Source organism: Physeter macrocephalus, chromosome 4 (genome assembly GCF_002837175.3).
Source record: "Physeter macrocephalus isolate SW-GA chromosome 4, ASM283717v5, whole genome shotgun sequence".
NCBI classification, from domain to species: Eukaryota; Metazoa; Chordata; class Mammalia; order Artiodactyla; family Physeteridae; genus Physeter; species Physeter macrocephalus.
In genome coordinates this window covers 83,385,497-83,407,998 of record NC_041217.1, presented here as the reverse complement: position 1 = coordinate 83,407,998, position 22,502 = coordinate 83,385,497, and the positions used below count along the sequence as shown (strand labels likewise).

The 22,502-nt window shown below is 51.2% G+C and overlaps 1 protein-coding gene across 2 annotated transcripts in view; it reads right to left on the bottom strand.

Annotated features, from left to right (window-relative positions):
* The window catches only part of SYT6 (synaptotagmin 6), a 58,431-nt gene extending 42,573 nt beyond the window's left edge, over positions 1–15,858 (bottom strand). For both annotated transcript variants that reach the window (XM_024119893.1, XM_024119894.2), the window contains exons 1-3: positions 15,696–15,858; positions 4,634–4,982; positions 2,622–3,177 (exon numbers count right to left, since the gene is read on the bottom strand). In XM_024119893.1, coding sequence (XP_023975661.1) covers positions 2,622–3,177; positions 4,634–4,982; positions 15,696–15,858 — 1,068 coding nt within the window. The remainder of the gene's footprint in view (positions 1–2,621; positions 3,178–4,633; positions 4,983–15,695) is intronic.
* Positions 15,859–22,502: the final 6,644 nt, after the last annotated feature.

Here is a 22,502-nt window from a genome sequence, read left to right as displayed (position 1 = left end):
GTTGTAAAGCAGAAACTAACACACCATTGTAAAGCAATTATACTCCAATAAAGATGTTAAAAAAAAAAAAAAAAAAAAAGAGCCCACCCCTGAGAGCCAGCCTGCTGGAGAGGCTGTGGATGGGAGGGCCCCAGGGGCCTCACCAGGCAGAACATTCAGTGCAGACAGACTGCGAGCGAGGCAGGGAGTGTGAGCAAGTCACCCGATCTTCTGCTTCAGAAACTCCTGGGCCCAGACTCCACCTGCTTTTGACTAGGATGCTCCCCCTTCCTCTTCGCCTATCAAGTTATATATACCAGTCCCTCCCTACCCACCTGAATTCTCCTTCCCCACCCAGGAAACCTTCCCTGGCTGTCCTAACTCTCAGATCTTACAACCTCACAGTATTTGCTACTTTGCTTCACTAGCTACTGCATTTAGTTCTGTGGGTCAAAGAGGCTGTCTTCTATCCCAGCCCCCCTTGCTCCCCAGTGCCTGGCACAGTCCTGCTTAGGAGGAGATGGAGGAGGGCTATAGTGGTACTGACTGAGGATGACGAGGATGGCAATGATTTGTCCAGCTCCTTTTGGACGATCTGCCTTTTTCTGAAGCTGGGCTGAGGAAGGGGTGTGGTGGGACAAGTGCAGGGACAGCCATGGAATTCTAGGATGTAGGAAGTTAGCATTCAGGTGAGGGGCATCCTTGGGCATGGACCGCATGCTCCAGGACTAGGGCTTCATCGTGCCCGGAGCTCAAGTTACAGGAAAGGGAGGTCTCTGGAGAGGAGAAGGGACACTCCTCAGAGGGCTGAGTTGAGCCCTGCTTCTCACAGCCCCTGGCCCTCACACCTACCTCTCTCTGAGCACTTGGGCCTCAGCCTCAGTATGGGGGGGACTGAGCCGCTTTTCTCTACCTGTATAGTCACGATAATGAAGCTGCTGCCTTACGAAACCACAAGGGAAGAGCTGCACCAGATGTAAACTTCAGAGTGATTTATAAAGCGGAGCTCTTGGGCTTCAGTCTGGCACACAGCTGCTGTTCCAGCCCGCCCCGTCTGCCTGCCCTGTCTGCCGGCCCCGCTGCTTGTGCTGTTCTTGGGGATGACATTTCGGGAAAGCAAAAGTAGGGGAGGCACTGAGACATCGGACTGGGATGGTCAAAGTCAGCAGCAGCTAGGAGAATGGGCTGTCCCAGAGACCTTCTCTGGAGCAGAAATGGAGCCCACCAAGCTTTCTCTCTTTGAACAAATCGATTCTTATCCTTTTCCCACCAGAGTGGGGCTGATTCTCCCAGCCTCTCTCCTTACAAGTTCAGCCCATAGATATTGAGTATTGATTGTCCAAAGGGAGGGTCTGCACCCAGGGAAATAGTGCAAGAAATCTCCCAGGAGACACTCAACCAGTTAGCGTTCAAGACACCAGACACAAGGCCATTGGTGTTTGTTGGCAACACCCCTGCAGGGCTCTCAGCTGCCTGGCTGGGCTTAGAGAGAGGCATGCCACCTACATCTGTGGGATGCAATTACACAGCTTCCTCAACAGCCACCCAGGGGACTGGAGAACACTGTCTACACTGAACCAAAGGGCTCTGGAGATGCCCCCTTAACTTTCTGCGCCAAACCTGTCCTCCCTCTTAAAAGCCAACTTGAGCCCCAGCTCCTTGACACCTTCATGGTTAATTCCAGTTGACCATGAACAGCCAAGCATCCCCTTCCCCCATGTGTGGATTAGCCAGATCTCCCTTCAAGCACCCCCCCACCACCACTCCAACTCCCGGACTGGCCCAGGCAGGCAGGGCCTAAGAGCAGGGGCTCTGCTGCATGGTAGTCACTAGTGCTGGTCGTTAAGTACCTCCAGTCCCCCTTCTGGACACGTGGTAGGATTGCTTTGCCCGGCCCCCTGGATAGTAGGAGTTGCATGTGTCTTGCTTTGGCTAATGAAATATGAGTGAAAGTGACATGTGCCACTTCTGCATGGAAGCTTTAAGAACAAGCACATGATTTGCCACATCTTCTTCCTCCTCAGGTGGTAACAATGGGGGCCCAGGTCAAAACGGAGCCTCTGTTGGCTTGGATCCCTAAGTAACAAGGAAGAATGGCCAAGCTGCAAAGCAGATGTAACATGAACGAGAACTAAACTTTGGCTGCTTTAAGCTACCGAATCCTAGGATCATCTGTGGCGATGGCATAACCTGGTTTATCTCAATTAACACAGCCTGTTCCTGATTGCTTGTGCCGGGCTTCCAGTACACACCAATGCCTTTGGCTCACACTGCTGTCTGAGTCAGTCTATGGGCCTGGCCCGATCCTTACCCGTGATTAAAGACAGACATTATTTTATAGGTGGTAGACCTGAGGCCTGGCAGGTAGAGAGAACCACTTCAGAACATGCGATCAGAAGCCATATATATGTTCCCCTCCCCTCCCACCCACATGGGGGCTCTGCTCCCTGCTCCCCCCACCCCCACAACGTGGGCCCCAGGGCAAGGACTTCCCCAGAGTGGGCTGGGCTATTAGAGTCCCCTTCGTATCTTGAAGGGCAGAGGCCCATTTGTCTCTAGGGGTGAGGAGGATGCAGGACACATCCCAGCCAAATCCAGAACTGCAAATCCTCAAGAAGCCCAGGGAGCAGGGCGGTACTCACACTGGTTGCGTACTGGATGTCCTTCCAGATGGAGGTTTCCTGGGACAGGTCAGAGGCCTCAAAGAGGTTGTCTAGGATGACCTCCCCGATCATGTCATGGCGGGAGAAGCGGTCAAAGTCGAAGACACTGAGATGCAGCTTGCGGTCGGCCAGCTCCTCATAGGGCACGGGGAAGTGAAAGTTCTCATCGAAGGTGGGGTTCAGGGTCTTGCGGTGCACCCGTGTCTGCAGCTTGCATTTGCGATCAGGCAAGAGGTAGATCTTGACGTAAGGGTCAGAGCTGCCACAAAAGTCCTTGGCGGGGAGGTCGAAGGCCTTCAGGATGCGCACGATCAAGGTCTCATTCTCGTAGTCATAGCGCAGGCTGAAGTTGATCTTCCCGCAGGTCTTGGCCTCGGTTTTGGCATCGTCCCCCTCCACTGACTTCTGCTTGTAGAGCTCGGGCTTGATGCGGCCAATGCTGGTGGGCTGCTCCGCCGCAGGGGGCAGCTCATTGCCGTAGTCCACGCTGGAGACATGCATCTGCCGTGGCAGGTGGCGCTTGAAGGACGTGTGCCTGGCGGAGGGCAGGAGGGGGTGAGAGAGTGAGGTGGGGGAAGGAGTTGGGGAACGCAGGCAGGCATGGCTCGGGGCCCTGGCTCATCCTACCCCTTGTGAGGCCCCTTTTTCCTCCTGCCAGTTGACCCCCTTTCCCTCTGCACACACTTGGTGTGCATGACTTAATATATGAAAAGTAGTTGGAATGGAGCCTGGTACGTAAGAAGCTTCAGTAAGTGTTAGCCATTGTGATCATTATCATTTTTCCTGCTTTTCTGCTACCTGCTTTCTAGGTTTCTTTCCTGGTAGGCATGACTCTGGTTCCCCCATTAAACCATAAGCTCCCTGACTGAGAACGACCCTCCTTTCCCACCCTCCACGTGGCATGCCTTCATCACCACAATTCCCATCTCCACCACCATAGTTAACATTTACTGTGCTTTGGAGTCAGATTGCATAGGTTAATTTGGGCTCTTCCACTTTCTAGCTGCATGACCTGGGGCAAAGTTATTTAACCTCTCTGTGTTATAAAATGAGAATAATAAAAGTAGCAATTGCATAGGATTGCTGTGCGGGTGAAATGAATAAATACAATAAAGTGCTTAGAACAGGGCCAGGTATATACTAAGTTCTTATTATCACATGGATTCTTTCACTGGCTCCTCACGGATACCCTTATGAGAGTCATTAGCCCTATTTTACAGTTGGGACAAGTGAGGCTCAGGAAGGGTGAGCAACTTGCCTGAGGTCAAACAACCGACTCTGTAAACGTGACCCAGCACTTTCATCATTTCTTGCTTTCAATCTGAAGACCAGGCCTGCTTCCCTTTGGCTGGTCCCCTGGGGTCCTGGACCCAGGAATCCACAAGAGCCCCAAGTTTTTAATAAATACAATGCCTTATACCTGCACATACCGCATCATTTAAAAGTGTTTCTGAATTTGGAGTAGGTTTTTGTCATTATGTGGTGGTTGTTTTTTGTTGTCATTTTGTTTTTTCAATTAAAGAATGCCATGTATACAACTGCTGTCATACGGGGAACGCTGTCAAAAGCTATCCTCATTCTCAAAATGTTAGGAATCTCTTGCTTTATCTCCCACGCACTGCAGCCTCCATCTAGGAGGCTGTATTGACGTAGACACATCATGAACTTTTATGCCTCTGCACCTTTGCGTATTCTCTTCCCTCAGCCTGAAGTCTTTCCTTCCCTCCGGACAAGCCAACACCTCGCACCCACACACATCCCAGGGCTTACCACCTGCACAGCACCCCACCTCAAAGGTTCCCCTCTCCTGAAGTCTCTCCTGGCGCCCACCTCTAAGTTGATCACCCACCAAGGAGCAGATCACCTGACATATTCTCCAACCAGAATATGCACATGATTATTTCTGGTCTCTGATCATCACAGGCTGGAATCTCATTAATGTATTGGATCCAGGAATGTGGAGGTAGGGAAGGGAGGGGTCCACCCCTCACCTGGTGGATGACGCTGGCTCTGTGGTCTGTCGCTGCAGCCGTGTGTGACGCATGATGTGCTCTTTGACCGACCTCTGCACCTCGGCGGGGATATCTGGGGACGTGTGGCTGATCTTCACGGCCGCCTCTAGGAAGCCCAGGGTGTTGGGGTCTTTCAGCTTGCCCGCCATGTTGCCTCTGGAGCTGGGGCTCTGGAGGGCCTCCGGGGAGGGGTTAGCAGAGGAGGGGCTGGAGGCCTCCTTGCTCCTCCAGGGCATCCAGCACAGCTTCCAAAAGAGAAAGAGAAAAACTGCCACCAGGGCCACGCCACACACAATAACTACCACTGTGAGGAGGCTGACAGAGGTGCCTGCCCTCAGCCAGGCAGGGAGGGACAGAGACAGACACAGGAGGGGAGAGGCAGGGAAGGGTGTTCGAAGAGGGGCCGCACAGAAGGGACAGAGACGGAAGAAGAGAAAAGAGTGGTCATGAGAAGGCTGCCCAGGTAGAGGAGGGATGGTTGTAGGGTTGACGCTCCATATCCACCTTGTAAAATATCTGCAGCCTCGGGTTCATCTCGGTCTGATTTCTCCAGCTTTGCTCCTCCCCCCACCGCCAGCTTGGGGAGCACCTGGGTTGCCTCCCCTCCCCATGGGCACATGTATGGGGAAGGGAATGTAATTTAAATAGCAGCCTAAGCAAATGTGCAAATTCGTGAAGCATTCACATTTGGATGCTGTTTGAATTTCTATTAGAGCTGTTACTATGGCCAGACTTACAGCAGAGTCGGTTTTGCAGACAGCTCTCTTCCTCCACAGGCTGTGAGGCCTTGGGGACCCCAGGCTGGGCTACCTCATTCCCTTCCCTTACCCTGCGCCTGCCAAGCCCACAGCAAGAGCTAATATATAGTTAGTAGGTTGACTTGAAGTGAATGAGATCGGGCATAATCTCCTCGAGGCGGGGGATTAGGTCTAATGCTTCTGCTGTACTCCCGGAACTCTGCACATAGTAGGCTCAATAAATACTTGTATTAAGTTGGAATCTGATCCACACAGTTGACTTCAAAGCTAAATACAGATGATTCCGATAGCTGTCCTTTCCCCCCATTCCTGTGGCTATGTGACAGCTTTGCTGTAAAGCTGGTGTTTTTGAATGTCATGATTCGTTCAGAGGCAGGCATTCACTGTCCCACACCCAGCCCACCGCTGCCCCCAGTAGGATGCCCAATACCCCAGGAGAGCTGTGAAGGATGCCTCCCTCTGGGAGAAATTATTAAGCAGGTTTCCCACCCCACCTTTAGGAATGAAACTTTGAGCCCAAGGCCTCTTCTTACTCTGAGATGTCAGAGGCCTTGAACCAATGATGGGTTTGCACAGAGGTCACTTGTAGACAAGCCAGCAGAGGAGGCTCATTTGGCTTACATGATGATTGAAAAATTGAGCAATTCCATCATCACTATCGTCATCATCACACCAGATTTCTGGCTTCTCTGGAAAAGGCCTGAGGACTTGCTAACTGGACCTATGCTCCCGCATGGTGGGAACTGGCGATGCCCTTCGGAAGGCTGCGTGCTCACCAGCTGCTCTCCCTGTTACCTGCCTGGCCCCTGCAGGCCTGTGAGTTTGTAGCCTCTGGATTATCCTGTCCCCATGCCTTAAGAATCTTGGGATTTAAGATGAGAAATGACCCTACAAGTGAGGCTGTGCTTTTGCAGATGGGAGCAGTGGTCCAGAGAAGGGACTTGCCTGGGGTCACAGGTCAGACACAGAGCCTGGACCAGGGTCCAGATGTCCACTGCCCAGCCTGGGGCTCATTCCGTTGTCCCAGACTGTTTGTCCCTGATTAAACTATAGGCTACTATAGCCCTGTGTTTTTTATATTTGTCTGACTCAGGGCTCAGCATAGAAACTGACACATGAGAAAGAATGAATGAATGAGTCAGTCAATGGCACATAAAACAGCTGTCATTATCTCTCAACCAACATTTAGTGAGCACTTGCCATGTTCCAGGTGCTAAGCTAGACTGGGAGTATAGAGATGCCCGGTCCCTCCTTGGGAGATCAAGAGTACTCTCATGGCACATGGGCCCCCGCGAAAGCTGTCCCCATCCAAAGGCACCTGAGAAGGAGGCCAGAACATCAGCCACCCTCTCTGGGGATTTAGCACTGCCTCCCAGCTCCCTGGTTGTAGGGTACTGGTCTTGACCAGCTACCACCTTCAGGAATAAGGAATGAGAGCACAGGATCCTCAAGTCCTTAGCAACCTACTCCAGCCTCCAGATCCCTGCATGGAGACAGTGGAGTCTTTCCCCAATATAGGAACTGAGGTTAATCCACCAGAGACTGCCAGGGACCAGAAAAACTAATTCCTATTTAACTTCTAGACTGAAAATCTGCAGTTATGGTGTGCATGCATCCTGGGAGCACAAGAGAAAAAAATATCAGATTGCTTAATATTTATTTATTATCTTAAAAATAAGAAATCAAAATTGTAATATACAGGTTGACAGTAATAGGAATGATACCATTTTATTATTGGATTTAGTCAAGTTATTGAACATTACTATGTCCAAGGTACAGAGTGCTCTTAATGTACTCACTCATTTAATACTCTCCAGTGAAATAGGTAAAGATTATTATCCTCACTTTGCAGATGAGGAAACTGAGGCACAGAGGGTTAAATAGATTGCCCAGGGTCACACAGCTGCCCAGGGTCACACAGCTGGTAACTGTTTGGACTGAGATACAACCCAGACAGTTCAGCTCTACAATACCCCCTCTGTACGTGTGTATAGAACGTGGGAACAAAAAACACATATTGGAGGTATTAAATCAAAATAATTTTTGCCGTTATGAGTTCATGATCTAAATGGTTTGAAGACTGTTTTTTAGGCCTGGATCCCCTTGGGGTTCACCAGGAACGCTACCACAGATATGGGTGTCCTTATTCTAAGTATCTGGCCATCTCTGGGCCCTCCACATCTGTTCTCTGTTACAGCTGTTCCGGGTTCAGTCTCTGCAATATGGGTCACCTTAAAACAAAAGGTATTTCTAGGGTTTTGCTTTCCTTTGATCATACATCTTGCTTGCACTGGTAATAATTAGAATTTTAATGAGAAAGGGGGAGAATGGGGGGAAATCCAGAGAGCGGAGAGCGCATTTAAATGTTCAGCCTGACAAAAAAACTGAATTCATAAATGAAAAGAGAGGTGGAGGAATCAATTTTTCCTCGGTGTGGTTGCTATTTTGAATGCGTCTCCAAGTGACCCCGGCCCTGGCTGTTATTCCCTCGGAGCTGTGATTAGGGAAGGCAGAGGTATGGATTATTGGGAATTGGCACCCAGCGCTCAATACTGGTTATGTAAGACCAGGAGGCTCTTCCTCTGCCTGGAGAATCTTCTTCCAGGATATCTCACAGGCAGGCAATGCAAGGAGAATTAGGTCCTGATGCTGAGTGGGTTCACCCACACAGGGGAACAAGGTGGTGAGCAAGGCTGGTAAGACCAGAATTAGGCCAGGATGGGTATGATTGTATAGGATTTAGCCCCTTCAAAATCACTACATGTGGCCTTGAACTCAGCCAGCCCGTGTAGCCTGGTTGAAGGTACATAATGGCCCGAGGGCTGTCCAAAGGCCCAGATGACCTAAGATATGTGCCTTCCTACCCTAGGCCTGCTGGGGCCAACCCACTAGGATGTGTTGCCCTTTAGTAAATCACAGGTGCATAGCAGCCTTCAAAGCCTTCTTCCCACTCATGTCTTGTTTGAACCTCAACCTTATGAGGCAGATAGAATTTTGACGGGCAACTCAGCCACCTTTTGAGTCCTGACCCAGTGCTCTTCATATCTATACCATGCACTGGCTTCGTGGCAAGATAGAGGTAAGCCTCCAGGAAGGGAGAAAGTCCTTAGCACAGCCCTGAAAAAGAGAAAGGACTTCCTAAGTGTTTCTATTTGTATTCTTCCTCCCTGTCTTTTTCCTTCTTTATTTCCCCTTCAGCCTGGAGAGAAAGAAGCACGGCTCTAAAGTCAGACTGGCCTCATTCAATGTCCATCTCTACTGGTTTTAATCTCTCCCAGCCTCTGTTTCCTCATCTGTAAAATGGGTACAGTAATAGTATCTATCTCATAGGGTCATTGTGAGATTTAAACGAGATCACGTGCATCAAAAGGGCTAAGGACAGTGCCTAGAATGTAGTAAGCCATATAATAAATATTTGCTATTTTTATTAGAATTATCTAGCTCTGCCCAATATGATTTTGGACATCTCCTAGTTCTGAAATTTGTTTAGTGGGCAGAACACGTGCAAACCATGAACACTAATAAACAGAGATAGCTTTAACTTTATCATTACAAACTAGGAACCACCTTACTAGTAGAAATAATATAACTATTTCATATATAGCTAGGTGTCTCTGTATCTCAAGATATAATACATACTATATCAAAGATCTCACATCTCCAAGTTTTTCTGTCAACACTCATTTGCCTGCTACTTGTTCAGTTGTTTTGTCATTACTGTCACCAGCCAGCTGGTGAACAGGAGCAAGCTCCAAAGGAACGAGAAGAAATTCATGGAAGAAAAATGTTCAACCGAGAACATGCTATGCTTTTGCAAAATTTTCTTGGAAATTGGGGGATAGAAGTCCATTACTCAGTATTAGGTGCGGAACATCTTCACTGGGGTATCAGAGGAGACCAGTATTCCATGGGTACCTAGTTTGGGAAACCCTATTGGCCAGTCACCCAGCAGCCTCTGGGAGAGCAAATAGCTATGGAATTTGGCTTCAGAAACACACTCAGTGACCTGGCGCTGTGCAGGGCACGTGGCTTCTAGCCTGGGCTGGGGAAGTGGGCATCACTGGGTGCTCAGACACCAGGCAGACATCTCAGCTGAGGACCAGTGCCAGAATGACCGCAGAGCACACCCACCCACATTTCTAATTGTGTGACCTTGAGCAAGTTACTTAACTTCTCCAAACATTGGTCTCCTCTTTTATTTAATGGGGATTCTAATTATCCCTACTTCACAGAATCATTGTGAGTATTAAATAAACTAAGGCTTTGAGCACAGTGCCCAATACATGGTGAATGCTCCCAAAAATAAGCTGCTATTACTTCTTCCTGTTTTGTTTTGTTTGTGTTTGTCTGTTTGTTTGTTTGTTTGTTTGTCTGGTGGAGGATAATAGTTTACTGGGTACAGGATGGACCCAAAGCTTGGCCATCTGAGGCAGGGAAGGGGACACAGGACCAGAGGGCAAAGCACCTGAGAGACCTCAGGCTCCTTCTTTCCTGGGAAGTTAAGGTCCCCTGAATGCCATCAAGGAAGGACATGCTTGTCACCTTAAGTGAGATTGTCTGACAGGGGTGATGGCTCATCGCCTCCCTCTCTTTCTGGAAAATGGTAAGCTATTAATTAGCAACCCAGGGCTTTCTTATCACCCCAGTGACACTTCTTTCTCCAGAGACAGAGCCCTGGTGCCCCGGTGGCCCCTCCTCTCCTCTCCACCCATAGTGTTAGGATTTATCAGCAGTCCCCATCTCTTGCTATTGTTCCCATTTTTCTAATGGGCCTCCATGTCAGGAAGATCCATTTTGTAATAGTAACAGACATTCTCGCTAATAGATTGTAATTGAAAAGATAAACTGGGGAGAGGAAGTGAAAAGAAAGGACCATTTTCCCTGCTCCCCTCAAGGCTGGAGAAGGCTGGCTTCAGGGTCTGGGGCTGCTGATGGACCCTCAGAAACGGGCAATGCCAGGCTCTGCAGAGCAGGAGCTGCCTTGGCCAAGGAGCTGCCATTCAGACACAGATGGAGAGATAGACCAGCACAACCCAGAGACCAACCAGCAAGAAACTCAGAGGCCCCAAAACCTGGAAGGAGCAGCGGGTAGTCTGGGAAGGGAAAAGACTCTGGGCAGAAACATTAATACTAATACTAGTAATATTATTTGTTATTTATTTCTACATGGTAAGCACTGTGGCCCTCAGTGATCTCATTTAACCTTCACATCCTCCCTAAGAAATTCACCTCTCAAAGATAAAATTAACTAAGTTTAGAGACGTTAACAAAATAACTTGTTCAAGTGTACCTCAGTTAAGTGGAAGTGCTGGTATTCGAACCTGGACTTTCTGATGCCGAAGCCCAGGTTCTTGAGCCAGGCCCCTGAGGGATCTGAAGCCTGAGCTGAAGAACTACAGAGGAGAAGCCGGGACAGAGAAGCTAGAGAGGTATTTCTTCACTATAATCAGGAGAGGGTGGGGAGCATAATCTACTTTTTGGCCTGACCCTCTGAACCTGGGCAGAGCCCCGGGGACTAAGATTATGACCAGCCTCCTCATCCTCCATTTCTTTCTCCTTCCCTGGAAGATGCAGACACTACAGCCACCAGGCAAATAACCAATGGCCCCTGGAAAAGTCCCATTCAGAGATGTACCTGAGAAATACCTGAGTGTTTGTGTATGTGTTGGGGCAACAGGGGCTACTCTGTTCTGAGGCTCACAGACGTCCTCCATTAATAATAAGCTCTGCTGTGGCTTGTAAATTTATTAGGAGAACCTAGTGTAATTAAAATTTAGGGTTGAGGGGAGGGGGAGCAGAAAGCCTTTGCTTCCTTTCCTTCTTTCAGAGATCCAGGCCGAACTACCAATGGGAATAATTAGCAGAGTCCAGACAGAGAAGGAATTAATGCTCTTGGAAAAGCTGTGATGAAGAGAGACAATGCTGGGTTAATTACGGCTGCACCAAGTTTTATGACTGGGAGCCTGTTTCCACCATCATTAGGGGATTCAGGGATAAATCGGAGACTGACGTGGAGTGTTAGAGCTAACAGAGCATTGGCGTTAATTTAGCAATTATTAGTATTATTTTGGCAGATGGTAACTGTGCCTTTCTGCCTGATTGGTCAGGGCATGTGGCCCCTCTGAATGGGGCAATCAGGCCTGGGGTGATGGGGGGAGAGGCAGACAGAAAGCTTCATTCTTTTCCCTCTACTCCCCTCTCCCTGTTTATTCCTGCAACTAGTGAGAAGAGAGGTCTGCCTGGGTCCTCGTGGAGGGAGAAAAACAGTTCAGCGCCCCACAAAGAGAGAAGGGAGGGATGAGGTAGTGTCATACACCTGGAGCATCTAGGGCTGGATGCCCTGCTCACTTCTACTTTCAGCCACTCTGCTTTCAGTTCAAGTGTGGCTGAGTCCTTCCATTTTAAGAGGCTTCTTTGCCTAAGCTGGACCAGCAGGGGTGCCACTTAGCTGGGTCAGGACTTTCTCTTAGCCTGCTGCGCCCCGCTCCAGACAGCCCTACAGAGACCAAGGAAACCTGGCCTGACCCACGTGCCTCAGTCTTAGTCCTCCTTATTTTCAGTCATACATCATATCCCAACTCTGTGGACAGGGAGCACAGAGTAACATTAGGACAGTTAGAAGAGAACACATCTTTTGTACAGAGCTTGGAAGGATGGAGCATTCTGGATCTACCATCCCCACTCTTGAAGTTTCCATACAGAGAGAAGAGAACTTCTAGAACTGTAAATCCAAGGGCTCTACAACCCCTAGATACTGGACCCTGGTTCTAGAATTGTAAAGCCCAAGACACACCATAGTGTCCGAATAGCATCACCATGGGTTCTAAAGGATTGTGCATGGCACCTTTCCCCAAAGAAGGCAAAATCTGCAGAATTCCTTCCTTCCATCAAGGAGTGAGGGAGTGACTCACTCAGTTATAGAAACAAGACTTTGGTATTTTGATGAAATGCTGTGCATTTAATTTGGCATCACAAGCAGGAAAAATACCTGTGCTGCAAAAGGCCAACTTTAAAGCCAGGTGGCTGAATCACAGAACATCTCCACAGTCATTAGAAAAGTGAACAAACATCACATACATCTCATGGCCATAGGTAAGCCAGAGAATAACCATTCCTGCCCACCAGTCTGGAAGGGGCAGGGCAGCTCAGGCTCTCTCAACAGATTCCTGCATCTTCTGGAACAACTCTGTACTTCTGCTCACTACCTTGAGAACCATACAACCAGAACCCATGCTACCCACACTTAACTCTCTGCAACTTAGCTCATGGAAAAAGTTTATTCACCTCCATAAGGCAAATGACATAAAGAAAGGTGACGAACTGCCTACCAGTTTCCCCTGGGGTGGGGGGGTGGAGGTGGATATTAAGAAGGAGAGCAGACCCTTTACCTTTAGAGGTTTTTTTAATAAAAAAAAAAAAAGATGGGACTTGCTTTCAGCTTGGACAGTTTGTACAGAGATGTTTCCAAGTCAGGGTCAGATTGAGATTTCCTGTGCAATTCCTAGCACAGACCTTGGCATATAGGAGTGTCCCAGTAAATGATAGCAGAGTCGGAATCTCAGTTATTGAATCTCAGGGTGTTACGAGAAATCCCATGAGCTAGAGACTTAGAGAAGGAGGAAGGCAGGGGAAAACATGCAATGGTAAAGGGAACTGGGCATGCTCTTGTCACTTGCATTTTTCATGAAACTGCAAATGAAAAGATGCAGCATTGCTCTGACTGGAGAATCTGGACCCAGACAGTGGCTCTGGGATGCAGGGAGTAGGCTGGGAGGTGTGATACCTGCGGGCCCTGGTCCCGAATACCACAGCATCTCCCCAGACCCTGTGCTCCCCTAAACCCCCAAGATCCCAAAGCCACACTCAACCATTTTCTTTCTTCTGCTATGATTGAGGGTCTCCTTCGGCCTTCCCCATCCCTTTCAGCCCTCCCCCGCCCCAGCTTGGCCCCAGGGCTTACTGAGGCTTGTGATTCAGCAGCCAAAGTTAAAGTTCCCCAAGGCTGACAACTCAACCTCGCTTTCTGAAGCAGCCTGCAGGAAAGGCATACTGATTCATCTGGGCCTGCTGGCTCTCACCCCTCAGCCTTCTCTCACCCGCAGCCTGGCCATCCAGGTACCTGTCATTCCAGACTATGGGGTGTCCCTCTGGAGTCAGAACACCAGTGCCTCCCTGTATCAGGATGTGCTACACACATAGGCCAGCCGCCCCCCCCCACTCCTAGCATTTCTGCCCTAAACAGACAGGAGAAACAGCCTCCATCCCCGGCGGAACTCGACAGGTGTGTTCACACCTTGAATTAGCCCCTTTAGGATTGGAGGGGTCAGAACCAGCATTAAGGGCCCCACTGGAGATGGATCACTGGAGGAAAGGATGGAAGGAGCTGGGGAGGCAGGAAGGAAGAGACACCCTGACTTGGGGAAAATTGTGTGTCTGTTGGGTATAGGGAGCTGGGTGGTGTAGATGGTGAGGGCACGGAGAACCAAAGTCTGATAATACTTGCTGGGCCTAATTTGCTCAGAGATTCTTCAAGAAGAATCAACCTCTTCAACCTCCATCACTGTACCACCCTCTAAAAGTTCTTCTGCATGTCTAACCTCAGTCCCTTCTGCTGCAGCAATCGACCCATTGATTAAACATTGCCAGGGCCGGGGAAAGAGAGAGAGAGAGGGAGCAGCGCCCCCCTACAACCCACACAGGGCTGAGGTGGGCTCCCCGCGCCCCGAGGCTGGATACAGCTCCACCTCACGCACACAAGCCTCCCCTGGTCCACTACCCTCTTCTCTCTCCCCCATCCCCCAGCGGCACTGTTCCTAACCTAGGACCTATCTGTATCTCCGACCTCTAACCTCAAGTGAAAACAGGGCCCTGGAACCCGCGGCCTCTGGGGAGCTTACCCCACCTGAACCTCCTCCAAGAACCGCGGCTTCTGGTCCCAGGAGAAGCTCGTGGAGACGAAATTCCCGCCTCTCGAGGCCCCCTCCTCGCTTTCCCGCGCGGGTGGTGCGCAGCCGCGGGGCGACCCCAGCGTACCTCGAGGCCCAGTGCCACTGGGGTCAGGGTCGGGGTACAAGAAGGGGTGCAGTCTGCGGAGCCAAAAGAACCCCGGCGCCTTGTTCCCTGCAGGATCTCCCCACCCCCACTCCGCATTCTCTCGAGGCTTCGCACTGCTCCCAGCTTCTCCCCGCGCAGAGGGAACGCGACCCGGTACTCCCTTCCTCCCAGGACCCTCCAGACGTCGGGATCCGGACAAAGAAGCCCGGCTGCAGCGGGCGAGCGCGGCCGCGCGGCGCCGGCGAGGCAGGTAAATACCCGCCGCCGGCCGGCCGCCAAGCTGCCCCCCACCCGCGGCTCCGGCCGCCAGGGCGCGACACGCCATTCCCGCTGTCGCGGCTCCCGGGAGACGCCGCAGCTGTGCGCCGGGCCCGGGCCCCGCGGGGCTCGGGCTCCGGACTCACCGGCTCCAGCGAGCTCGACCGGCGCGGGCTCCCGCCTGGGCTCGGCGGCCGCCTGGGACTGCGTCCGGCGCAGGGTCCGCACCGTTCGGGCAGGAGGCGCCCGCTTGGCAAAGTCGGCAAGAGGCACCGGCTCAGTCGCGCACCGGCCCCGAGTCCGAGTGAGTCAGAGAGAGACCCAGGGAGCAAGTTATAGGGGCGGGGGGTAGGGGGTAGGGTGCCGAGACACCCTCCCCCACCCCGCCCCTCGCCCCCCAGCGGAGACGCAGAAAGCCACTCGCAGCTGGCGACACCCGGACACAAAGACCTCGTGCCAGCCGCAGATCCAAGTTTCTCCCTGAGAGACCCAGGGGCCTCGGGCCGCGTTCCCCGAGAGAACAGATAAACTGACGGACAGACCGACAGACGCACCCAGGGACGTCGACACCCCCGAAGAGACGAGTTACTTCCTCAGCCGTGATGTCCCTGGTCATCTGCTCGCTCCATAGACCCCTCCACTGGCAGATCGCCCGCAGGGCGAGCAGAGAGACAGGAGGGAAACTGAGGCCCCTTGGGGCGCCGCGTCCCGGGAGCCCGGCTTTCCGCGGGGGCCCCGCAGAGTCACACAGGAGGGGGCATGGGATTCTCTCCCTCCCGGGTCCCCTTCCCGTCTCTCTGCTTGCCCTGCAGGCGGTGGGCCAGGGCACTGGCCGAGGCTGGATCCGAATCCAGAATCCTGAGCCGGAGTTCTCCATCTAGGTTCCGGGGTTCCCGGGGTTGGGGCTTTGGGGAGCGGGGACAGCCAGGGCGAGAATCCGGGAAGGGAGGGGGCCTCGGCTTTTCTGTTACCTGCGTCGGCAGCGCTCGGACTCCGCTCTGGGGGCTCTAGCTCGAAGCTCCGACAAGTCTCCACGTCCAGCCCGAGAGGGGGCGGCCGGGCCCGGCACAGCGAGGCCAGGACCGCGAGCGCCGCCTGGCACCGAGGCTCCCCGGTCTCCCGCACCCCGCTCATGCCCTGGACACCCCAGCCCTCCAAGCAGCCGCCCGAAACCGCGCCGCGGCCGGACTGGGGCGGGGCAAGGCGGGCCCAAGAAGACCCTCCCCGCAGCGGCCCCCTCGGGCTCCGTTCGGCTTTTAATCACTTCCCCGCAGGGTCTCCGCCCCTCACGTGGCATCCCGCAGCAGCTGGCAAGTCTGGCGCCTCACGGCCGCCCCCTCTACACTCAGCGACCAGTCTGAGTCCGGGCGGTTCAAGGCGGGGGAGCCAGGTTGTTCCGCATCCTGGAGGGTGCAAGACTTGGGGAAGAGCCTGGGATCTGGCTCCGCATTCACGGCCTGGTGTGACCTTGGGCCTCTCTGAGCCTCAATTTTTCCTCTCTGTAAAAGGGATGTAATGATTACGAGTGTTTCACGGGTTGCCTGGGGATATAAAGATAGTGTTTGTGAAAACACTTGGTAAATTGCCACATGCCACACAAGTGGCAACGAAATAGACAAACCTATTACAGAAAGAAGTATGACCCCACTGGGGGTGGGAGGACCTTGGCCAAGGTTCCTGATGGGAGAAATTAGTCAGACTTGCCCCAATCGCAGCTTCGAAGACAGAAAACCCTAAGACTGCGGGGCGATGCGAACTGCAAAAAGACTTTCTGAGCCCCACAATCCTGAGGTCCGCGGTACCCGCACGTTGCTATGGCGACGGGAGGCAGCGGCCGTCTCTCTCCATGGCAACGGGAAGGGAAAGTTTCTGGTGAATCGGAATGGGGGGTGTTTCAAGAGGCCTCTCAGTTCCCGCCAGACCCATCTCTCCGCATCCGTGCAGCACCACTGATGTTACGCTTGCTATTAAGCGTAACAAGGTCCAGGAAGACCGAAAACTAATCGGGAGGATTGAGACTAGACAGGGCAGAACAATTCCCTCCAGGAATCGTGGCGTGAGGTCCAGGAGCAGATTGACTGAGGGGCTCCTAGGCGCCTCACTCAGCCTGGAGGTCTGTGGAGAGCCACTGGGTCGTGGCCCTGAGGGGGCCCTGTCACAAAAGTCTTGTGTCATCAGCTGATCGGCGGGTGGGCCTCTTCCTCTGTGGGGTTCACTCGAAACCCCAGGCTCAGGTCCCTTTGCTTTCCAGGAGCTGGGAAGGAAACTTTAGCTGGAGCCTCTGGAAGCCACGGGGCTGGTGTGTACCCGGGTGGCGGGTGGAGGAGGAGGGTCTTTCCTCCTAATTAACACGCTGATTGGAAGTGGCTCGGGAGGTGACTCACGTTCCGGAGGCAGGAGATTCGGAGCCCCAGCTCCTGGCGGTGTCCATCGTGCTCCATCTGCACCAGCCGCGCTAGCCGACACTTGACAGCCCTGGGCATACCCTGGGTACAGAGGGTCAAGCCAAGGCCTAAGAGGACCCTGGCCTAACTGGGCGGTTTTTCCTCTGCCCCTGCGCTTCCTAGCTCTGTCCATGGTGCTGAAGGCCCAGTTGGTGCGACCGTCGCGTGGGCACCCCGTTAGGGAGGGGGGGTGGGGCGGGCAATTGCGGTGGGTTCAAAGCTTCCACCCTGACTTCAGGAGCTTGTGACAGGGGAGGGCTAGGAACTCAGGCAGGAGGGACTGAGCAGGCATGATCCCAGCCACACAATGCAATCCAGGCCGCCTTCCTGTGGGAGGTGCTCAGCTGCTGTTCCAAGAATAGGTGAGGCTGTGGAGTCCCCATTCTCCTCCCAGTGCTTTTAGAACCCACCTGAGGAGCCCAGAGGCCCCATCACTTTTCCCTCCACCACCCGATGCAGAGCTCAGTAGCTGGGAGAGACTGGAGCTCAGAGGCCCCTTGTCACACGCTCATTAGCAGTTTCCGAGGGGGTTGGTTTGTGTTTATGTAAAACAACAAATGGAGAAGAACCGCTCTCTGCCCATGTTTATGGCAACTCTGTCACTCCGCGGCGATTTCTCCCTCCCCCTCTCAAATTCCCGTGGAAATTTGCAGAACAAAGCGCCTTGTGTTGCCTTTGCAGAAAATGAAAAAACACAGGTCCGTTCCAAGGGCCCAGGCCCGTGATGCAAGGAAATCAATATTTTGCTTTACAACGAGTGGGGGAATTTGCATCTAAACTGAAGGCAAAGGAGCCTGTTCGGAGCAGAGCAGGTGGTAGGAACCGAGAATTAACAGATAATTTCTCATTGTTCCCGGATTCTGCCTCCACACTCGGCAGGCGGTTCTGCAGCATCTCTGGTGCCCTGGCAGCAGCTCCGGACCTGGCATTTCTCATCCGAACGGGGAGAAAAAGGTTCTGCTCTGACAGGGCTGTGGAAAGGGGCTGGGGCTCCCCAGTCAATAACCATTGAATTTGGATTGTGCAAGTGACTGTGTGTGTGTGTGTGTGTGTGTATGAGAGAGAGGAACAAGAGAGACAGAGACCGAGATAGAGATAAGAGACAGAGACACTGGAGAGGCAGAGAATGAGAGAGACATACAAAGAGACAAATATAGGAGATAGATTCAGGCAAGTGACTGTGTGTGTGTGTGTGTGTGTGTGTATGAGAGAGAGGAACAAGAGAGACAGAGACCGAGATAGAGATAAGAGACAGAGACACTGGAGAGGCAGAGAATGAGAGAGACATACAAAGAGACAAATATAGGAGATAGATTCAGAGAGCAGAGAGAGAGACAGAACTGGCATGCATATAAAGGGATGTATAAAGGGACACTCATTCAGAAAGAGAGATAAAAGAGAAAGGTAGTTTTTCTTACATTAAGAACAAAGCTCTGCCTTAGTGGTCATTTTCCTGCCCTCTCCCCCACAGTTAATTGCTAATACTTGTGGTCATATAACCAGCCACAAAGCAGAAAAAAAATCCTCATGTAAAGATAGGACCCTTTCCTCTCTAGAACCCCTTTCCCTTACAAGCCCACTCCCAAAACACATCTATGCTTCTTCCCATATGAAGAGACCAAATTCAGACTCCCAGGGTCCGTACTACTCAGACCTGGGGAGGGAAGGAGAGGGAAGAAGTGAAATTGTTGCCCCTCAATGCTACCTCTCACAGGAAGACAATTCTGAGTTTTATTTAGGGGTGGGGAAGAGAAGGAGGGGCGGAGACAGCCAGCATGGCATAGGCAAACAAAGGCACAGGAGGCTGGGTTCCACGACTGGTGCACCAAACCAGCCCTGGGGCAGTCACCTCCCCTGCCAGGGCCTCGGTTTCCTTATTGGCAAGACAATGAAGTGGGATGAGGAGCTCTTTGAGTCTCCTTCCAGCAGCCACACTCTAGAATTTTACAGGAGGGGAAAGGAGGAAGCTGAGCAGGGAAAGGAAGGAGGGAGTGAGGAGCAGGTTTTTCTGGCTCTCAAGAAAAGAGTGTGTCACAGATGTTCAGACTCACTTTGGGCTTCTCCTCCCTCATTACTCTTATCTCCTGTACAGTCATGGCTGGAGCATCCTGAGCCTGGATCCCCTGAGGCCAGACTGCTCAGAAGCAGGAGAGGGGGCTGGGAGTGAGGCGAGAGGAAGAACGAGAAGAGGTCTGAGGCAAAAACCAGCGGCCTCCCACTCCTTTGCCCTCCTCTGATCAGGAATAGCCAAAGTACACTTCCCCTTCGCCCCCCACCCCAAGTCTCTTAGGCAGTAGCCTGACTGCCCTTGGAAGCTTCCCACCCTGTTCTGAGCAGCAATGTCCTGTTGAGTTATGCTACAAATAAAATAAATTAAAACAAAATAATAATTTCCAAAAAAAAATTAAACCTCAGTAGGAAATTGCTAATGCTGTAGGCGGGAAGAATGAGCTCCTTTGACATGAGCCGATGTGTCATATTGTCTTTCCATTGCAATGCAATTTCTAAATAGGGAACCCTTTCCCCATTCCCTCCTCCCCTCCAAACCCCCAGCAGAGATGTGAAGGAATCAGTCTGATATTCATAGGTGGATTGTCTGACGCTCGGGGAGAGATACAGAGAAATAGACACAAGCAGACCCACTGCTTTGCTGAGCAGATTGGAGCCAAGGGGGCTGTGACCCAACCTCGAGGACCACTGATCGCCTCTCTCCACCTCTCCCATTTCCTGCTTACTGAGGCATCTGGCCACTTTCTGCGAAGGTTTTTAACTTAAGGAAAACAGACATCAGCTGGACCTGTTCTACTGCTGGTGGAGAATTCAGTTGACGTCCTGAATTGGGGAGTGGGAGTAACTTTATACCATTATTTGGAACACACTCTTCTATGGAATTGCCATGGGGTTTCTGCCAAAACAGCTTTATCGGTGTTTCCAGCAGATGTCACCCTGTGCCCCCAACCTCCCACCAGCATAGCAACTCTAGCCAAACCTGGGAGACTTCTGCAAACCATGCCCCTCCAAGCCATTATAAGAGTTTTCAGGAATTCCTCCTTGCCTGAAAGATGCAGAAGACATTGCAGAGCCCTGAGCCAATGCCCAGGTGTTTTTGAGAGTCCAGTCTTGCTTTTATTCTAGGAAAGGTCCTTGACAATTCAAACCTCCTGAGCCGAGGGTATATTTGCCCCTGTCTCATTTCTTCCCCATTTCAGAGGCCCCATTTCTGTTGTGCTTTCTGCTCAAGCATAAAGAGTTCCAGATCAGACTTGGGAAGACTGGACAGAGTTTGCTGCTTCCGGCCTGGCTTTGTGGGCTAAAGCAGGCTGGGGACCAGAAAAGCAGATACAGGTTCAAGGTCAGAAGGCAACATCCTCCCTAAAACAGTTTTAGACATGGACCTAACAATGTTGGGTCCAGGGCTTTCTCTGCATTACTTGAGAAGTGAGAATGATATTGGAGGGGAAGGGCTGGGAAGGAAGCCAATTGTGCTCTTCTTCACTCTGACCTTGGATAGAAGAAAGAGCATCGGTTTTGGAGTCAGACAGACCTGTGTTCAAATCCTGGCTCCGTCACTTAGGAGCTGTATCACTTGAGGCACTGTACCTTAGCTCTCTGAACCTCAACTTTTCATCTGTAAATTGGGACATATAAGGCCTGCTTTATAATGTACAAGGATTAAATACCTGGAGTTAAATGCTTACTATATTATGGCTGATTCATGGCAGGTGTTCAAACAAATGACAGTTCCTATCCCTTTCTTCCTTCTCTCAGATCATAGAGGGAAAGCCAGCAGGAACATTGTCTAAAGGTTAACCATACCCTGAAGACTGCAAATTTGCAATCATTTCATTTTATAACAACCCTAAGAGGCAGAATGGGTGGGTGCTAGGAGTCCATTTGGTAAATGAGGAAATTAAGTGACTGGTCCCTGGTCACACAAGCTAGGAGGTAGCAGATAACTGGAATCTAGGCCTTCTGATCCCTGGTGAGTGTCTCTTCCTTCTACTGGGGAGGATGGTGAGGGTATGAATAACTCTTTTCTTTTACAAAAGAAGGTTATAATATTTGCAAATTGACTTCATAATAAATAAAAAGTATTTGGAAAGAAATTACAGAGTACTGAAAGATTCACTCCTGTGTCTCTTTGCAAAGGTCTTGGCCTTCTGACCTTAGCCATCCAATTACCCCTTGGAGCCAGTTGCTGGTCTAGAGAAAAGACAGTGTCATTGATGAAACACAGGGCTGGGACCAGACAGCTTCATGGCTCAGGACGTGCTTGGCTGCTTCACTCGACAGAGATAGGACTCCTCAGAGGACAGCTTAGGGAGTCTCTGCTACAGCTGGGTTGTGTCCTGTGGTCATAGCACAGCTTCCAGGAAAGGTCCAAGCCAAGATTCTTGTACGACCAGGACCCCAAGGGCTGGAATTATCCCCAAGGAGCCTGGAGAGAGTTTGTAATCTCAGGACTCTGGCTGTTCCACTAATGAAAAGAAACCGGATAAAATGCCAAAACTAATTAAAGTGACAAATCAAAAAAAAGACCCTGTCAAAACTAGGAAGTCTTAATCCTGGATTTCAACAGAACCCAAGCAGGAAGAATCAACAGAGTGTGCATTGGGTCAGGGGCCTACAGCCCCCTGTGCAATGAAGGGCTGGAGCCCCTGGAGAGAACAAATCTGTTCCCTAAATTTTAGCCTCCATCCATTCAGTAGGATAAAAATCCTTTTCCATCCCAGCCCCCAAGCATCATCTATGTGTCTGCTGTTTGCCAGAGGTACAGTGAGTGGTTTTATTGACTCAGTCCCCACCTTCATTACTACTCCTGTACATTTGTAAAGTGGAACAGTTTATACAATGGTCTCACGTATGTTGTCTCATTTCATACTTGCAACAGCCCTAGGAAGTGAGTATTATTATCTTCCTTTTACTGGTGAGGTCTCAAGAGAGGCTAAAAATCAACAGAGTGTGCATTGGGTCACAGCTAGCAAGTGACAGAGCCAGAACTTGAGCCTGTCTTTTTACATCATTCATTCAGTCAGCATTTATTGAGGTCCTACTAAGTCCCAGTTCTGGACCAGGCACGTAAGAACAGTCCTGTATTGTTTCCCATAAGCATTGGCCCTCCATCACACACAGTGTGCAGAGTCCTAGGCATACGGCCTTTGTCCTGGGGGAGTGCGCATAATCGGTTACAGAGAGAGGCCACACATGAAATTGGTTTAAAATGAGTTCTCTGACCTCTTTGCTGCAGAATTGCCCATGCCCACATCGACTGTGAAATTCTCTCCTGTGACATGACTCTCTCTGGCTTGCTCTTTTTTCCTGATTCTCTCACTC